Consider the following 19,976-nt stretch of genomic DNA (forward strand, 5'->3'; position numbering starts at 1 on the left):
CAGGGATGCAAATTAGCCGAAATAACCGTGTTCAAGGGCCTCGCACATGTGTGTGTTTCTTTTCGAAACTGGAACGTCACCAGATTTACTGTGCGAACTGTCAGGTGAAAGAAGAATTCAGTGTTTTTAGACCGATCCTTCCTCTCGGTTCCATCGTGATATTAACGATCAGTCCTTCCACTGAATAAATTTTTCGAGAAGATACCGCAGATTGTATCCGTTCTATAGGTTGGAATTAACTTATCAAAAAATGAAAATCGAGAGAATTTAATGGAGATTTAAAAGATTGAAATGAAAATTAAAATGAATTTTCTACCTCTAAAAATGTCTCTATTTAAAAATTGTACTAAATGTATTCGATATAAAAATACATTATATCCATTTTAAAACGTACCTTGTATTTTGTATTCGACTTTCTACCTCTTCTATACGTAACGTATATTTCAGAATTATTTTAATACCAACGAATTAAAAATATTACGTACGACGAACACTTAAAAACATTGAATACTATAAAAATATGAGTAAGTGTTTGCTAAAAAAATGTAACGTTAACGAAACGAGTAAAAATTCGCATCGGTAAGCGACGAGCTTCTTTCTATTCTTTCCTTCCAGCCAGAAAGTTAAAAGAAGAGGGAACTAAAGAAAGGAGGAGTTCGGTCTAAGAACAAAGGGTTGTCCGCGAGACGAGGAAACGATGCATTAACGAATTAAATGGAGCACAAAGGGTTAATATTCGAAATTTCACGCGTCCGACATGAACCTTTCCCTCGGCCGATTGTATCTAAGCATAATGAGCTACTACAATTGCCTTCTCCCGAGCAAAACGGTAATCCAGCGTCGCTTTGAATGCGCTCGTTACGAATCTATATAGCCTGGTCCCTCTCTTAAACACGGAATTTGGTGGCAATTGTACGATACGCGATTTCGAAGTCACTGCCGGATTGTGGCTGGCAATGGCGGGATAGAAATATCGGCAATTTACCCTCGGCCGGCTTTTGAGAATACGAAACTCGATTTACACGACCATTACGCAGCCACCACTCGTTTCAACTTTATTCAATGCTCTCGACTTTCAACGGATGTCCATGTCCATCCAACAATCACAGTTTTTCATGTGAAAGTAATTATCATTAATGAGATAAGGACGAGACGAGAATCGGTAGGAAAAAAATCGTTACGAAATACGAGAAAGTCTAAACGTCCTTTCTAGCTCTGAGAGATGATCCTAACACGAAGGGAAGAGATTTCTCGATTTATTGTTGGACACAGAATTTTCGTCATACGAATTGTATTTTGCCGGGAACGAGATAAAAATTATATTTCGTGCCGACAATAATGTTCTCGAAGAAAATCGTACTTGAATCTAATTTCAAGGAATGTCCTACTTTCTGCTTAATTTCTCCTTATAGCATCTCTCGACCGCACGATGGAAAAATCAAATCTAGTCTCTTCTTTGGTATCGTTTGTTTATTTCCTTTGCGTAAGCGTCTTCTTAAACAAACTCGTTGCTCAACCTTCGTTCACCAAGCTTCTGCGCAACAAAAAATAAAAGTATCTATTTAGAATGAATTAGGAAATAATCAGAAATATTTTCATTGAAACAAATTTATTTTTAATAAGAAATCCAGGTTATGAGAAGATAACGAAGATCTACAAGCGATTCAGTTTCAAACAAGAAATTGTTTTTAGAAATTCAATGGACATTTTACACTCATTAACGATTTAGGTAGGTTACGATCTTGCATGCTGTTAATTTTTAAAAGAGGAAGCAGAAATTACAATCGTGAAAGATTCGTAGAATGATGTATACTAAACAGTCTCACCGTTTTCGGCAAGTTTCAAAGTCTCATGAAATTCTTTTGTACAGTGAACATTCTAAATTGCACAACTTACAAAACTATCTTCAGTACTCTTTCGTTAAGAAGTTTAAAGTCGAAGAAAAGAGCTTCGCAAGCAACTTTCAAACATTCACGAAGAGAAATACTTGTGTGAGAGGAAAAAATTTTAAATTATATAATCATGAGAACTAACTCGCGCACTATTTTCTTTGCAAAGAGGAAAATATCGCAGAAATCTGGCAGCTGTTTTTGTTCCCGCAATTCCTAAATCTCAGTATAGAAACGCTACTGTATATTATGTGTATACATAAGTAATAATAAAATCTCCATTGAGGTTTCAAATAGCTAATAAAAAAGAAAGGGAAAAATGTCTATTTTATACGTGAACAAAGAACGCGAGAGAAAGCAAAAGGGAGAGAGAAAGAAAAAGGAAGAAAACCTGCATATTATAAAAGACGAAAAGGATGTGAAAGAAGGAATTAGAAAATATTTATTCTTTCTGTCTCACCAGTCCATCCTTATCCTACAAAAAATATGTCGAAATTTAATCTAAAAGAGACAGGAATTTTTTGATTTTGTGTCCTGTGATAGTAATATAGAATTTCATTAATTTTTCCCACTTACACGTTGTCCAAGCATCAGCGAAATAAAAGCAAGGTGTAAGTGAGAGGTGGGTGAGTACCGAAATCCAATTAACTCTTAATTTAATTAAAAACCGACCGCGATACGTAAAACGCAAAAAAGTTTACGTTAAATATAAAAAATTACTTCTCGGCGAGCGACGTCGTGAATAAAATTTTTGTTTCAACCTTCCGCCGTCCTAGTTCCATGCATTTGTTCGTGAAACGCCCTAATTTAAGAATAACAGAGTGAATAAACCTGCCGGTTTGCAATGACGCAGGCAGAGAGGAAAAGGACAGAGCGTGTCGTAAAGTTTGCTTGTTACGATATTTCTCTAACGTCGATGCAGTCATGACCGTGAATGAAATGCGTACAGAGAGAAAGAAAGAGGTCTGATGCTAATGCGAAGATGAAAACGTCGAATGGAATGCGGATTTTTTAAAACGAAGCACGAACGAATGCATTCGTACTCGTTGAAAGAAAAACAGCGGAGGAGAAACGGAAGATAAAAGTTGTTTGTATCGAATCCTTGCCTAAATAAACGCACCGTAAATCTTTTTTCAGCAATCGGCGTCGTCTTTGATCCAAGCTCACCCCTTTATGGTTAAAAAATTGAAAGAAGAATCGTAGCGAGTATTCGCTATAAAAATAGATAGCGAAATTTTCGAGAAAATTGTAGTTACGACGAAGAAACGCCGTAGTAACATTAAAGTATTATATTCAAGAGAAAAAGATAGAATTTCCTTTACAGCTAATATTCTCGTACCTCTCCGATGTTTCGCTTCCTTTCACCATCGAACATTCAATCCTCCGGCAAGCGCGATTACAATTTTCATCGTTGCCATTCTGCATTATGAACGCGCACGCTCATTATCGAGGCATGTGGCTTCGAATCTTCTGAAACATTCAGATGGCTTGCCCTTCGCGTTTCCGCCGACACATCGGGGAAAGGGAGTGGAGAATTAATTTCTCAGCTAACAGTGCGTACGGTTCAGGTTTGAACGCAAAAATAGAATAAAATAGTACGGAGGGTCGCGATGAAATTCACACCCTGGACGATAACGTTGGATCGAAACGAAGACATAGAAGCTGTGGAAACGTGGAAAGAAAAGGAAAGGGCGATAAGGGATATGGTATGAGTCACGGTTTGAATCGCGGCAACTCACCAGAATTGGATCAATTGAATTATACTTGTATGATTCATTAGCGCCTCACTCTGCGAAACAATAAGTGAATTACCACTAGAATTGTGCGAGATAGTAGTCGACAGTTTCGTGTGTTTTTGTCGTTTGTGAGGCATGATAGAATGGCACAGACACGCATTGTTCTTCGCAAAGTGGATTACTCGTGGACGAGACGGGAACGGAAGCGATGATACTTTCATCGATGAGTTGGTTTTTTCAAAGCGTTCCATTGTTCTAACAAACGTTTATTCGTTTCATGCAGGGGTAAAACGACTTTCGATCGTTTCGTGTCGCGGAGCCGCGCCATCCATCGAGTTCACCGCAACGATTTGAAAATTTCGGAAAAGTAATTCGAAAGGAAGGAAGGTTCGTAGCTCTCGTATCTTCCATTTAAGGATAAGCAGCATATCTAAGCGAGTCTATTATCAGCTTGATGAATACCATTGACGAAATATTACGCGATTCAGGCGCATTATTCTTTTAAGTCTTTGACTGAGCTTTTAATTACTAGATCCAGTAAAAGCATCGTTACGCAAGCATGTACAAAGGCGATTTAAATACACGACCGTTGTCGATGTATCTTGAATCCTTCAAAGGATCAAGTTGAATTCATCATTAAATGATTACTCGTAGCTCGTAGAATGTAAACCAGTACTTTGCGTAAGAGAACAAAATCGAGTCGTTTCAATCGTCCGTTACAGTACTAACGAAAATGTTAGATATTACACCGTGATTCGTTCGGATTTACGTACTTCTTTTAAACACATGCACGAAAGCGGATCTTTTCAAGCTCGTGTCGTTCACTGCCAGGTTACAAATGAAACTTATCGCAAATCGATCTTCGTAAATGTAACAGTGGGTAGACGTGCTCCGCGGCGAATATCATTTAAACATTATCGCGTCTGGCGTACCAAGAGAGATCAAGGAAATGTAAATTACAGCGCGCACGTATCGTCCAGCATGCTGTCATTCGATCCAGTGATTATCATTAATCGCTGGAAATTGATGGAACTCCCGGATTGTATATAGATCGTGTTCCACAGTTGCTAAACGAGGATGGAAAAAATACAGGGAGACGGGGGTTTAGTGTACATTCTTCGCTAGTGCAGGGCAAACGATTACGGTCAACTGCTTCACGGGTGAACTATGAACAGCTTCTGGAACGACGTTGAATGGGTGCAAACCGAGTGAAAGTTGTGCAAATGTTTACAGTGGAAGTGAACTGTGGCAAAGAAAACGTGAGGGGGCGGATGTGAGCGGATCGAGGGCAGTGGAGGGGGTACGGAGAAAACTGCGCCGCCATGCCTAAAGTTATTCAAAGGAGGAGAACGTCGAAGAGCCTTCGGTTGAACGGAGCGACCGAACAGAGCTAATTTTATTAGAGAAGTACACTCTCTCTCGCTCTCATCGACTGCGTTTACTCGATTCTGCTTGAAAAACTACGTAAGAGACGATCGATTTTTTAATTCGCTTCTTCATTCGATTAGCGTGAATTTATTTTGCGGTACATTCGTTCAATGTTGAATTCGAAATGTTCTCCTGAGACACGCTTAAGCTTCGTTTACAACTTTATTTTTAATGCGCTAAAAAAAGAAAAGGATATATCATGTCAATTTTGTAGAATATTTATATATTTCTTATGGTTGAACTTACTCACGAAAGGATGCTCGAGTTTTATGGCACAACTATTTTATGGCAACTATGTCTGACTACATACTGACCGCCTCTACTTAAAGTTCACTTCTTTTATAACTGTCGCTCAGTTTCACTTCTTTCGAGTAATTTATCCAATCTTAAACTTTTACATTCTTCGACGGATTGTGTAAACTTCAATGCAATTACATCTTTAAGCGAGAATCAAAATTATCGAAGCTACGGCCAGCCGTACCTGATAACGACAAACAACCCTAGGAAAAGCTGGTGAACAGTTAAGGAGAATTCCCTGCAGGTACGCGCTTATTATCGATTTTAAAATGTCGTTAGTAAGAAAACTTTCCCTTATAATAAATCCAATTTCCCCGGAACAACCTTGAAATTGGCTCGAAGTTCGACCGGAACTTTCCCTTAGCTGTAACCCTTATAGGATGCAATTCCGTTTCTGAAAACGGTGGTTATTCGTAACCACCGTCGAGTTAATTGCATCGGATGCAACGTTCAATTTCCCAGGGTTGAAAGTTGGTTCGGACGTAGCAACCCGGCCCGCCGTAAACTTTATGGTTTAAATTAAGAAAGCTTATGAAGAAACGCTGTCAGTGGCCGTGTCAAAAAAACTTTTTCCTTACTCTTCCAACGAGCTTGTCGCACCTCCGCTCACCGGAAACTTTTACGGCGGGTCGGACATGCGAGCGGACTTTAATCTGTTTCAGTGGCCCGGATCAAAGGCGTGTAACATCGTATCACATCTTTGCTTTATGGTAACTCGCAACTTTCTTCCAACGTGGGGCCCTGTTTATCTTGCGCTGCGGATAATCTACTTCTCCCGGAGTTTAATATCAAATATTACGTACAGGAGGTATCGTGGAAACGGGAGAAATTCGTAAATTTTGAAAAATCCGGAAAACTCGAAAAATCGACCTCCTTCAAAGCCACGCCTGTAATAAAAAAAACATCATGCCGCGCTTTCGATTTCTCTTTGCATAAGAAATCACTGTATATGGAAAGTCTGGAAACGTCAATGAACTTTCCATGCTATCCGTTTCTTCGTCAAATAAAATTATCACGATCTCCCTCGTATTTGCATAATAACGCGAAATGTGCTTCGATCTGGACAAAAAATTAATCGTCTTAGGCGACGAACCGGGTCGCACGAATCTTTCCAACGGCGCTAATATCATAGACGGAGAGAATAAGCGAAAAGAAAGGAGAAGGGCAAAAAAAAAAAAGAAGAGAAGAGAAGAGAGTGAAAGGAAAAGAGAAGAAATTCGAGACAGTGATTCGTGAATTTAATTCGTGCAAAAAGGGGTTCGCCGATATCTTGAAATTCACGAGCCATCGCCGCGAGCAAATCTTTGGAATTAGCGGATTAGTCGGGTAATGCCAATCTATCGTTTTACGAGCTGACGTGATCGCAATAAAACTTTTTCATCCACTCGTAACGAGCCGGCGATAAATCGAGGCGACATTAGAATTTTCTCTCCGCCGTTGGAACAATGTTAAACGCTCGATCCTGTGACGTATTACGAACAGCCGACAGTGAATTAACACGGTGTAAAACAATAAAAAGTCGTTCATCTCGCTGGTAGAAGGTAGACAGAAGAGGAGCCACGCGTTCGTTCGCTGGGCCGGGAATAATGAACATTAATTGCTCGAGTTTTCGGTAGTCTGCTCGGCTTGTCGACCAGGAAAGGTTAATATACGATTTCTGACGCGCAGAGAAAGCGAACCTGTCGCCTTTGTAATTATAACGAAAGTAATTTGAAAACGGGTTAAACGCGAAATTGTCGAAGGTTCTCCGGGCTTCTGTTTATCGCGGCTCGGCGGAAATGAAACCTGCGAACGAAGAGAAATTCCTGATGGGATTCCAACTTTTTCCTCGTGATGAATAAAGAGGGAATAGGCGCGAAAGTGACGTTCGAAAAATTCCGAAGTCCGCGGAATCAAAAAGCGGAACCTCATTACAAGTTCAAATGGAATTTCGAGTTCATGCTTCACGGATATACCTTATGCGTGATGCGCGGTGAAATTTTTCTGCGGTTCGAATCTCGCGTTTCGCACGATCGCGAAGCGAGAGATTTTTTCACTTCGATGTAACAACCGAAGTTGGTGACTCGTTGAGAAAGTTTCGACAAAGAATGTTAGCGTAATAATAACGCGGTATTACAAAATTCCAGACATCTTTCCCACAATGTATGCTTTTCTCTTTCGCGTCAAATCACAGTTCTTAAATTTGAATACTTTCAATCCTCCAAATTTTTCGATTAATCCCGAAATGCGTACTTTTTCTTTCAAATATTAATCAAACATTTTGAAAGTCCATTTTACCGATACGTTTAACCTAACAAATCATCTCGCTGTATCCAGCTTCTACCAAATTATATTGTTTATATCCTAAGCAAAAACGCGCCGAATAGACACATCAACGAGCGAAATTTGTTGATTCGTTTAATTAGAACACGTAGGATAGATGGGAACTACCGGAACCCAGTTTCCTATCTTCGGAAGGCTTCTTGAATCGTTGCCTATCCCTCGTCATTCCAAGAACAGTTAGCCACAATTTCCCGTGGAGATTGCGCGTTCACCCAGATCCAGCAGCAGCAGCAGCAGCAGCAGCAGCAGCAGCAGCCAACAAGCAACTGCAGTATTCATTTTCAAATCCTGTAGCTCGATCCACGGCAAGATTCTTTCTCTATTCCACCCAGCATCTCGCCAGGGGCTGTTCAATTATACACGCTTGAAATATCATTCACGCGTATTTTATTCAGAGCCACGACAACGCGTAACTCGCTGGGACAAAAGGACAAGGGATTCCATGGTGCATTTTAGACGAGCAAGTATCGGAGACTCTTCTTCCGGGCGTCTAATTTTTTCACGAGACCTGCATGTGCACATAGACGAAGAAGGTTTGGGAATACATCGACAAGGGTAACTTTTCGATTCGGTAAGTCGGTTAAAGGGAGTGGGCAGATAGAATCGAGGTGAATCGAGGATTCAGAGTAGTGCGAGGGACCGTTCGCGATCGCTTTACGAGGCGACGTGATTGTAATCATCCAGCTTTTTGCCCGCCACCGGCCAGCGGAGCTACTTGGAAATCCTCCGGGGTACTTTTAATAATTCAGTCGAATTGGACGCGAGGACATGTCGCCGGAGGCGGCTGCGACGTCGTTGCATCGCCTCCGAAAAATTAAACCTCGAGCTCGTTCCACGCGTGAACGGAATACGGGACGACTGTGAAACAGGCTCGGTCTGGTAATTGTTTCCTGGGATAAGTAATGACCGATGGAAAATCGGGATACGATCGAGCGAGCGTTGTCGCTTCCGAGATTGATTCACCGCCGGCTGAATCGGCGTGATTTTTCGTACCATCGACTTTGATCGATGCTCTGGCTTCGTCTTTTCCTTCGTTTCATTAGCCACTTGGTTTAACTTTCTGATCAAGTCCGCCTATCTCTGTCACTGTCTTGAAAATGTTCTTTTTCACAGGTTTTGTAAAAATGTATTTGCATAGGTACTTATTTTAATGCAGACATCGATTGTCAGAAAGCAAACGAATTTAGTTTCAGTCATACATAAACATTCGGTGAACAAATTCTCTTGTATCGGGGCTACGAACGCGTGGGAAATAGAAAGGGTGTCTGTGTCAGGGAAAGGGGGATTGGAAATCGACGTTGATCGTAGAGTGGCAATGAAAGGGATCGAAAGAGGTTTGATGGCAATCGAGATCGCAATCACGTAAAATCGCATCGTAAAGCGATCGCTAACATTTCCGCTATCTGGTTAAATTCAGATTCGAGGGGATGGCCCGGGATATGCTTTTGAACGATAATAACGAGACGGATGAAAGTGGCGGTAAAGGAGCAAGCTGAACAAAGTGAATGTCAAATCACCCGACCGATGAATAAATTTCAACTTGGAGCATATTTTGATTCTCCGTCTTCCTTCAATTTGTGTTAGTATTCTGGGCGAGCCGTGCAGATTCGACGAAAAAGTTTCCATGAATGAACAATCCCAACGGTATACTGTTTGGACGATTAAGATTCAAGAGCGTTCACAGCGGAAACTAAATTTAGGGATACTTAGGGTCAGTAATTATAGAGAAAGGTTTAATGTTTTAACATGAAGATCTTCAAATATTTCGTGGTTAAGACGATGAACTTGTACAAGTGATTAAATTTCAGTTTACGTAATATACGATATAGAGAAATGTATAATAAAAATATATCATGGAACGTTTTCTATCATTTTTCTTTCGTAGATTGTTGCGCAGATATAACGGAAGGGAAAGGGGCAACATTTTCTTGCAACCTTCATTTAAGATGTATTAAAAGATCGTTTTAAGGCTGCATAGAGAAATATGTAAATAGGAGAGGAAATTTTGAATGAACCATAACCCCACAGACGAGCTTAAATGTAATTAATATCGTACTGCTCTTCCTTTCACCCCTTCCCTCTTACTTTATACAACAGCAGGCCTTGCGTCATTTTCCATCCCTCTTTCAACGAAGGGCTGGTGGTGCATCAGGGTGGTTTTACTGCGGCGTTAACTCAATATCTTCGCCATCGTACCATGATCTATTCCTTTCATCCCCTTTCTCTCCCGGCACCAAGACAAATGCCCGAATAATATCCTTGATAAGGCGAAACTCAGCCCGTACTCCCAAATTCATCGACGTACATTCCATACATATTTATTGGGCCGTGTGCCGAACCGAAAGTAATCAACATCTACTCAATTTGCATTCAAAAATACGGTGAATTCGATTTTTCGTCCCAATGACTTCGTTTAATTGCCAAAAAAAGTTTCCAACGTGTTGACGAAAATTGATTTTAAATTTTCAATAGCGTAGCGACAATCGCTTGTAACCTTTTTACATCGAAAAAAGAAAATAATTTTAGCTTGATTTTCGAAAAATGTACGTGCCTATAAGTGGTCATTAGGCATTTAGATTAACTATTACGAAAGAATTAAGGGTGAATACTAATTTTTGAGAGAAAGCATTCGAATAACAAAAGTTTAAACGTTATACCATGCTGGGCAGGAATAAACCGCTGCAAAACTCAAATCTCAAAATTACACAACTTATGTAAATAAAAGAATGAAAAGAACATTGCGCAAATTAGCTAACATACTCTGTTCTAATTTTGCAACGCAAATTCCTCTTTCCCTGCCTTCAAAAATTCAACGAGAAAAATAGAATGTACCGCTTACCCAGTGATATAACAATAGAGTGACGTAAGCAGCGCAACTAAAACCGCACTCGTGAACGCAAAAGCAAAATCCACCATAATAATCTCGTTAGAAATCTCGTGGCCGTATTATATAGGATCTGTTTGCGCACGTTGAATACGAGGAATTTTGCGCAACCGCGCACGTGTATTGAAATAAAAACATATGACGCGGTATACGGTCATCTAATTAAGGGTGTTTCGCTATAGAAACTGTCTAATTACCAGTCACCATAGCGCGTCCGCGTTATTTTAATACCGACTTCTTTTAAGGTACCACATTATCCGCTTTCAGGTGTAAAATACAGGAAAGTCACGAAAATCTTGACTTACTTGTGCAAATGGCTATTCGAAGTATCCTCGATCCTTCAAAAATTATATTTTGCGAAGAAATAGGAAAGGCAGGGCTCTTGATTAGCAGAAAATATCACGGTAGAATGTTCCATTGAAATGTAAAATTCCACCTAAGATCTTGTAATTCATTAGGAACATTTAGCATGACGATTGGTGTATAAGTTTGATTTATGTAATGACTGAACAAGTATTGAAAATGTTAATCCTTTTGCCGAATACGAACTTTACAAGCATGATATTGCTTTTTCGAAGGGAGGAGGTTTGAAATATTACAGATGATCAGTCGGTTTCAAAGCGGAACGATAAGCCTGAAAATTTCACGAAATTATGCCACAGATATCGAGCACAAACTCTCCCTCTTTTCGATTAATTCCCGCAAAATTTCACTCGTCCAACGGGAACATTGTTCAATACTAACCATCAACGTTTCGAGAAATTAATGATACTGGTTCCGAGGTATGACAAATATTAATTACCCTTAATGCGCATAATCATACACGCGAGGGGAAGCTTTAGATCTCAACTTTGACACTCGCGAAATACGTCACACACTGATGAAAAATCATATATCTTTGCGAAAACACAATTCTTCCTATAGAAATAGCTGAATGCTATAGGAAAGAAAAAGAGGAGAAAAAACAGTATCGTTCTCTACCGGGTTTCACGATTTTCAACGATGATCCGGCGTTGTTCGAAAAGTTTTACCGAAACGAAATGTCGGTGGGTAATTTCTTCGAGTTCCGGGAAACTGCCCGGAAAACAGGCTCTTTCTCCCTGGCTTTCAACCAGCCAACGATACATGCATTGTGTTTTAAAAGTCGTCGGGGCGCGAGATAAATTTCAGAGATCGCGAAACCAACTTTCTTCGTAGAGTACAATGCTGCATTTCTACGGAAGAATGGCGGCAGACTCGAACAACGAGGATCCTCTTTATGAAGGATTGGAGATCCAGCGCGACGATACAAAGCCTTTTGCCATCGAGTAGATGCGTTATATTCAAGCTGCGTTTCATACGTGACATAAGCTGGAAACGCCGCATCGAGATATTTCCAAGTAGCTGGTCGATCGGGATAAAAGAGAACAGAAATTCGCTTTAATTAACAGATTAAAAGATGTAAAACATTTTTTAGGATCGGCAGATATTGATATCCCAAAATTTTCAAATAATTTATAATAAAACATAACAGATATCAATGGTTCAGGAAAAATGGTAAAGTCGCATGTGCGAAATTTGTTTTTATTTCACTGCGTATAAAGTTCGATGCTGGTTATTGTTGTAAAATATTTTTGCAGTATAGTCTGGATGAAAATTTCCAACGTGACATTATAGCATTACGCATGTGCCTGGATGCGAGAAATTCTCACCGGTAGAACGGCTGCAAGCTGTAGCGAAATACAATTACCAGGCAACAGCTGTCCATCAGGGCCAATTTATCTATGAAATCCGCCGATAACTAGTGATTATCATTATTCATCGTTGACGAGCTCTTATACGCTGACGGGCAGTGCTGACGGCATAATCAAGAAAATTATTCAACTTTTCCATCACCGTTCTCGTGAGTGGCAATATTTTTTAGAAGAAGCGCTATCTTTGCAAAAAATTTCGATTTCTGATTCGTTTGGAAAGCGGACGATTTAATAAAATATACAGAATATACCAAATCTAATATTTTTCAACGTAGATTATAGAATCCTGATACAAAGAAGAACTAGATGCGCAAAAGCAATCTTCTTAAGGGTATAATCAACCATAATCGTTTTATATATAATCTAATAGCTATATTCCCATAAATTTCTCCTAACGTCGAAAATTTCGCTTCAAAAGCCGGCAATTTCCCTGCGTGCTATTTCCAAAAACAATCTGTCCATACAACCCCGTGGAACAATCACGATTAGCCGTAAAGTTATCCTTCAACCCTCGTCACCCCTTTCCACTCATTATTCAGCCAACCATAAGTCGTGCATCATCGAGCAACAGAAATCATGTTCACCCTCTGACGGGACTCCTCTCTTTCTCTCTCTCTCTCTTTCGCTTTATCCACGGAACAAATCTTTTCCAGGCCGTTGGTCGACGCCAACTCCGTCGAAATTAAGTTCAGATTTAATTTAATTAGACAGAGAAAGAGGCGAGAGGACCAGCCAAGGATCCGGAGAACGAGAGTAGGTGACACGTTAGAAGAAGGTCGTCTCTTTTTCCCTCGGTCACGAATTTTTTCGTCGGCAGATCCACGTGTGCCACGTCCACCGCGAATATTGGATTCCGAGCGTCCCAATGCGACCGGGCTTTTTCCCTCCTGGTTCCTTAATCAAACGGAAATTACTCGCGGCGAGTTGTCACCGGATACTCGAGAGCTTGGCCCGGTTCGCAGGAAAAAGTTTCAATCGGAATGCGCTAAATCGAATCACGTTCGACGCTCGAGTGGGAGTGGAGAGGGCCGCATGGCAGACCGGTTGTGTTTCCACCTGAGCACCCTTCATCATGAGCCGTCCACCTGGAAACAAAGTGACGACGACGCCAAGTGCCTGCTACCCCTCGAGTTTGCGTCTCGTCCTCCTCCCACCTTCCCATTTCCTCGTCCCTTTCACGAATCGATTACGCGAGTTTCTCCTTTACACCGTGTTTTCTCTGCTCGCCGTTCCACCCGCTATTAGCATCAATCGATTTACGGAATTAGTTCGGTGTTTTTCGCCAGCGACCGGATTGTAATCCAACTTTCGCCGCATACGAGGGTGGAAACGGATCGTGACGAGGGAGTGGAACTTTATCGGTTAGAAACCGATGAAATTTCAACTGAGAACGTGAGAGAGTCAACTTTTTTTCGCTGAGGTATTAAAGCTTGATTCTCCGGGGTGGGACGGGTGTGTTAATTTATTGTAATAGGGAAATTTTCAAGTTCCGGTTTAATGGATCGATAAAGTAGCGTGGGAAGATTAAAGGTTGCTTTCACTCTTCCTATATGAACGTTCGTCGAGGAAATAATATAGTTTCCGAACTTTGTCATCCGCTAGATCGATAGCTACAAAGCCTTAAAATCCTATCGTTCGATTATAACGAGGCGATAGCCTCGCGAGATAACTAACAGAATTAAGCAGAGTATCCATGAATCGTGAGAAGCGGCAAAATAATTGAACGCCATTTTCTCATCGCTAAGTTTTCGTTTTCCTTCCACCGTTGCGGGGAAGAAATCTTATGATAAATGTATGCCGCAGACAATCGGCTACCAATCAGCTTTTCATTTAATTTGATTGCAACTCAAACAACGAGCCCGGCCCTTTCAACTTGAGATTAAAAATCAACATCGACGACGAGAGCAGCGTTGAAACCAGAAACGATGTATCGGTTTGATGATTGCAATTAAACAAATGATATCGAAGGACTCATCGAAAGGATTTATTGCGTTCGATCGTGGAATTTCGAAAAGGTCGTTCGAGTTCCTACGCTCGCGCCAATCGCTTTCCAATAAAATTTATGCTCTCCGTGCCGAGATACACACGGAATCGAACACATCAAAACGCGTGGAAAATCAAATAAACTCGAGGCTCGCGTTGCGTTAAACAAACAAAAATGCGTCCAAGGGTATAATAAATTTTATAAATCAAAGCGTCGCGGCTGAACAGGGCGATTGCGGTTCTTCAAATCCAACAACTTTTTTGCTGCTCCATTTCATTTTATTCGTTTCATTCGTTTCATCTATTCGAGAAAGGAAATTTCTCTTTAATTAAAATAATGACGCGAAGGTATTCTAAGATTACTGCGAAATATCAAATATACATTTTATAATGAAGATTTCGTTCGATAAAAAAAGCAGTGGCGTGTACGAAGTACATATCGTGCGGAAATTGCAATAAAATTGAGAAACAAAAAGCTTTTCCTAGCCAGCCAAGATACACTAGGAAACTGCAAACTTTTGTAAAGTGTAGAACTTCTGAAGAAAACATCAACTTCCTTTGTGTAAATGTAGGACAAAAAACATCAGGCTTCCAAAGGATCACTCGGAAGAAGACTGCCAAATCGAATTAAAACGATACGAGCAAACCAACGAAGCGCTTTTCGTGACTCGAGGTATATCTAGAAGTATATTTGCGGGAATTTCGAAAAACAAGAGCGAAGGAAGAGAGAAAAGAATGGAGAAGATAAGAAATGTATCGCGTTCGAAGATCTGAAAGGAGTCCGATAGGTCGATTTGAATTTAATTAAGTCAAGGCAAGGCATAGGCAATTTGGCAAGATGCTCGCATTACAGAAGCTGGGCGTCGTTAATCGGATGAAGTCTGCGGTCTACGTAGGAGCAGCAGATATCGCGCGATACTATGAAATGTCTTGAGATCTCGCGGGGGTTCTTCCTTCTCTCCTTTTCACCCTATCCGGTTGAAACGGCCCTGTGCAACCTTCTACCTTCCACCCCAGCTCCCTTTTCGTCTTCCACGCAAGTATTTGACTTTCAAATGGCGCCTAGGTACAGCCGATATAGCACGTTATAACCAACCACTCCATTTCGAGAAGCAATTCCGCTAGCTGACGAATAGCCATTACCTCGGACTAACGATAACTCGATTCACGGCCGGAACACGCTGGATTTTTCCAGGCTAGAATTTCGTTTCCTTTGTCGGCTGGTATTCGATTCACGTGGCCGGTTATTCGAGACCGCGCTATGAGCCCACGAGTTCGCGATATTATTTTTCTTACCCATCTTTCACGTCACCGGGGATTCTAAGCCGATAGTGGCTCTTCGGTATATCGGAGAAAGCTTCAAGTTCTATATACGAAATGTCGCTTTTTCGAATGAAATTTTAAGCGCGAGTAATTTTCTAAAAAACGTTTAACAAATAAATATTCAGCGGTACGCCATCGACATCAAATATGTCAGAAGTAGGAAAATATTTAATCCAATCAGTTCTTTGTCGAGGAGAAATAATTCGACGCGACATAATTAAAGAGATTTTAAATTTCAGTTAAACGGATTAATTTCGCTAAAGAGATTTAATACAGTCCAGTTCGCTGGTAGAATAAATAATCACTGTAATCGGTTCTGATTGATCAGTTACCGGAGAGGACTGCCACCTAAAGATAAGTACCCGAGAAAGATCGGATGATAGATTAAGAGGTTGAATATCAAATCAAATCCTACACTGTTCGTTCGCCATTGGTAACGTTTATATACAAACTAAAAAAAATTCGAAAAATTACACAACGATGAGAAATTATCGATCGATCTTTATGCAAACCAATTTTCCGCCAGCTTTGACAATAACACGAAAATCGGTTAAAAAACAAAAACCCGGGAAAAAACGAGCGAATCGTATGCGTGTTCTTTTCGCTTCCTTTCATCCAAACAATTAACACCGCCATCCATATTTATACGCGCTGTAATTTTTCATTTTCGTACTCGGCACGATTTTTATCACCGCTTATACCTTAATGAATATTCATAATATTCTGCGTATATGCGAGTGTAGCCTGCAGAGTATGTAGAAGCGAAGAGAGGCAGCTCGTTTAATATTTATTCGCATTAAATGCATGATCGATGTCTGATCGGCGATTTCGAATTCATCAGTTACATTTCCTCGGAGCAATTTTGCAATGATCGTTGGTCCATATGACCGGTACGACCAGCGGTGCAACGTCTCTCGTTCTAGAAATTTTTCCAAGCAGGGCAACGCTTAGCGTATTCGTAATTTTGAAACACGAATGTTCGTTGAAACGGTTCGTTTGCCGGCAGTTACACTGATACTCGGGAGCTTGCATCGTGAAATTCTCCGAACGAACGCAACAACACGCTTGGCACATTGTACGCGGGCGCGCGACATTAAGAGGCAGAGAATTGCCGTGCCTGTATGTATTTTCCATGTATGTGCACGTATACGTGCATGGTGTGCGGAAACATGGAGGCAGAGAACACTTCGCAAAAGTGTATCAACGTTTCCGTGGCACGCATTTCAACCGCAAGCGACTGCACTTTCCGGAACAGCGGCCGGAATAAGAGAGATGCACGCGTAAAATTTGCACGTAAACAGGAAGCCTTCGCCGCGAATCGCTTTGTGCTCCTCTCTTCCCCGTGGATCGAGACGTTAAGAATTGTACAACTGGAATTGTAGGATATTCTTGCGTCGGATCAAACGAGCAGGAATAGAGCCGCGTGAAATTTTCCACGATAAGCGGAAGCTCTTTTCTATGGAAGATTTGTTGCCTGAATGTTTAAGCGATACGGGCAAGAAAAGAAAAAAAAATGTTTCGTGGAACAGTGAAGGAAGTTTTATGCGATAGTTAACATTGAAGAAATAGGAGTATCGTGGGCTTGGGCTGATTTTATGACAGACATGCACTTTTCATTTGCATCTTTTCACCTTCAGTTCAAATATTTCAATGGTTATTTTAATAAATTTCAGAAATAATTTCCAATCTTCTTACCTATTTAATGAATTATTTGAATTATTAATTCGCCTCATGCCACTGATTTTACTAAGCTAACGGTAGTCTATTTACCATGTTTCAACGCGATAGCAGGATAGGTCGATATACATATTCATCTCATAACAATCGCTGCATAAATCTTCGAAAAAAAAAAAAAAAACAATTGGGGCAAGAATTCAATGAACACTCACCAAAACTTTCACCATGTATATTCTCCAGCTCTAAAGTCCAGCCCAGTCGAACGGGCAGCCAGGCAGCAGTTTAAAATTCCCACTGCAACGCGGCGTAAGCTCTCTCGCTGAAAGAAAAAAAGAGACAGTTCCACTTTTTTCTCCTTCATTCTCTGTACACCGGTTAATGGGAAACCGTCTGGTCGTGTTTGTCCGTGCAAATATTTTCGGACAACAGGGGGATGAAAGGGACAGCCCCGACGCTGCTATTTACCATCGCGGAACGCTTCGAAAATTGGGTTATATAAATATCCTTCGGAGGTGTTGAGACCCGGAGAAGTTGTACTCCCAACGAAGAAATCCAGGCCTCGCGTCTTTTCAATTCGAAACACGAATATACATGGCACATAGTATATACACATATACACCATGGATAGAATCGTAATTAAGAATTCGAATTAAAGCTCCGCGACGCTCTCAATTATTCCGTGCATTCATCCATACCATCTCTAACGAAGCAGCAGGCGAAACCGCCTGTTGCCTGCCGCTATTGCTGGCAAGGTTAACGAAGCTCTGGCACGAGAAAGAACGAAAGGAATAAAGAGAGCAGCGGCCTATTGGACTCTCGTGACACGTGCTCTCGAGCTTACGTAACCTGGATCCTCGCCCTCTCTTTGCATCCAACAACCCTCTTGGGGTATTCTTCCTCTTTTGTCCCCGCCAGCGAGACCAGCTTATGTTTATGATTTTATGTTGACAGGCTATGACATAATGAGACCACGTGTCGCAGATTCCACGACAACTTCCGTAGATAACTCCTATAGACGATAGTAATTTGTGACATTTCATGTGTACTTTTCGTATAAACAAGACGAAATTAAGGGCACGACTATTGACTTTTTGGTTTGATGGTTTGATAAGCAGGATGAAGGAGAGAGGGCTCGGAGTTTTGTATTATTGATTGGGAAGAACTATTTGCCTTTACTGATAGATGAACGTTGCTGATTATGACAGATTGTTAATCGCACGAACACATTTAACTCGTGATTGACAAGAAGAGATCTATTAGACTCCAGCGATATTTACTTTTGCGATAGTTTAGAAAATATTCGCCACAACGTATTGTTTCAGTGCTCTACAAACAATGTCTAACACCAACTAACCCTTCGCACTCGGCTGTTCCCTCTGAAGGGCATCGTAAATCTAGTGAACAACGCGGATTCTCCTTTAAGGAGACACAAAGATGGTGATTATATAGCACCAAATTACACAAGCTCAATGTTTTTTAAAAAATATGTCTCCTTGAAGTTTTGCCTTTGCGTTGCACGAAAAGACAGAAAAGAAATGAAAAATCTTCTTGTAACAGCAGGTAGCGATAAAACGTCGTTCTCCTCCGGAAAGATGCATAATTTTCTTATTCTTTTATAATTTGTAAATCAGTGGCAAAACGAAAAGGCAGAAGTGAGAGATACAATATAAGCAGCAATGAAAATGAGTTAGATTTCGATGTACAAGTACTGATACAAAAGAGAAAATAGAGGTAGCGACGTTGTCCCACCTAGGAAAAAAAATGAAAAAAATTTCGTTTTTCACGAAAAGTGCTCGAATTGGTGGCAGGAGATTGGAAGAAGGTCACCGAGTGTAAAGGACCAATCGCATAAATTTAATATAGTGTATAAGTTCAAGTAGTTTTTCAACTAACTTAAATATAACACAGAAGAGCGCTGTCATTCTTTTTTAATTATCTGTAAATTTCTTAATACCGTGTAAAATTCCATGCACCCTATCGTACCAGTTACGGGTTAAGGAACATAGCTTTCGACGAATCATGTTTTGCGCACACACAACGCGAGGGTTGAACGGAGACTAAAGGCGAAATGGATAAAAGCGACGGCTAGCAGGATAGTGTTTTGACAACAGATTCAAGGACGTTTTGTTTCCGCTTCGTTGCTACGAATCCAAAATTTATGGTTCTTTTATTCGGATAAACGTATAATACACAATAAAATCTGACTCCTTACAAGAAAATTTTCTGGAGACCTACATCTAAGATGATTTAAATTTTCTTAATTGTTTTCTCCGTTACTAGCTACCTTTTTACCATCGAAGTAAATTTAATAGTGAACCATTTTCTTATTACATTATATTTGATCACGTTATACTGCAAATTACGAAAATGGTGGAGATTGAGATGAATCATTAGCCTAACCGTGTCGAGCATGTGGTTAAGACAGATTGATACGCCTAACTTTCGACCTATCGGATACCCATTATACACGATCGCTAGCAGAACCGTCATCAACCGCGATTAATCTACTGGCGATCACCAATTAAGTAACAAATGTTTATCGTAATTACCCAATCTCAGACGTTTGTGGAAAAAGTGTCTCACAGAGCCAGTTGCGCAAATGAATCAATAGGTTAAAAAAAGTGTTATAAAGGTAATAAGTAATTGCACTGAGATACCGACCAAATTTCTAAATATTTTACCATTCGCGGGTTTCCTTTTTATT

At 40.5% G+C, this 19,976-nt stretch overlaps 1 protein-coding gene across 3 annotated transcripts in view; it reads right to left on the reverse strand.

Annotated features, from left to right (window-relative positions):
- LOC132913452 (uncharacterized) overlaps window positions 1-19,976 on the reverse strand; it is a 248,495-nt gene that overhangs the window by 110,065 nt on the left and 118,454 nt on the right. For 2 of the 3 annotated variants that reach the window (XM_060971826.1, XM_060971825.1), the window contains one exon: window positions 17,485-17,591. The exons of the other annotated variant lie outside the window; for it this stretch is intronic. In XM_060971826.1, the coding sequence (XP_060827809.1) occupies window positions 17,485-17,499 (15 nt within the window). In that variant the 5' untranslated portion in view covers window positions 17,500-17,591. The remainder of the gene's footprint in view (window positions 1-17,484; window positions 17,592-19,976) is intronic. 3 annotated transcript variants of the gene reach the window in all.

The sequence above is a fragment of the Bombus pascuorum genome, chromosome 13, assembly GCF_905332965.1.
Source record: "Bombus pascuorum chromosome 13, iyBomPasc1.1, whole genome shotgun sequence".
In the NCBI taxonomy this organism is placed as follows: Eukaryota; Metazoa; Arthropoda; class Insecta; order Hymenoptera; family Apidae; genus Bombus; species Bombus pascuorum.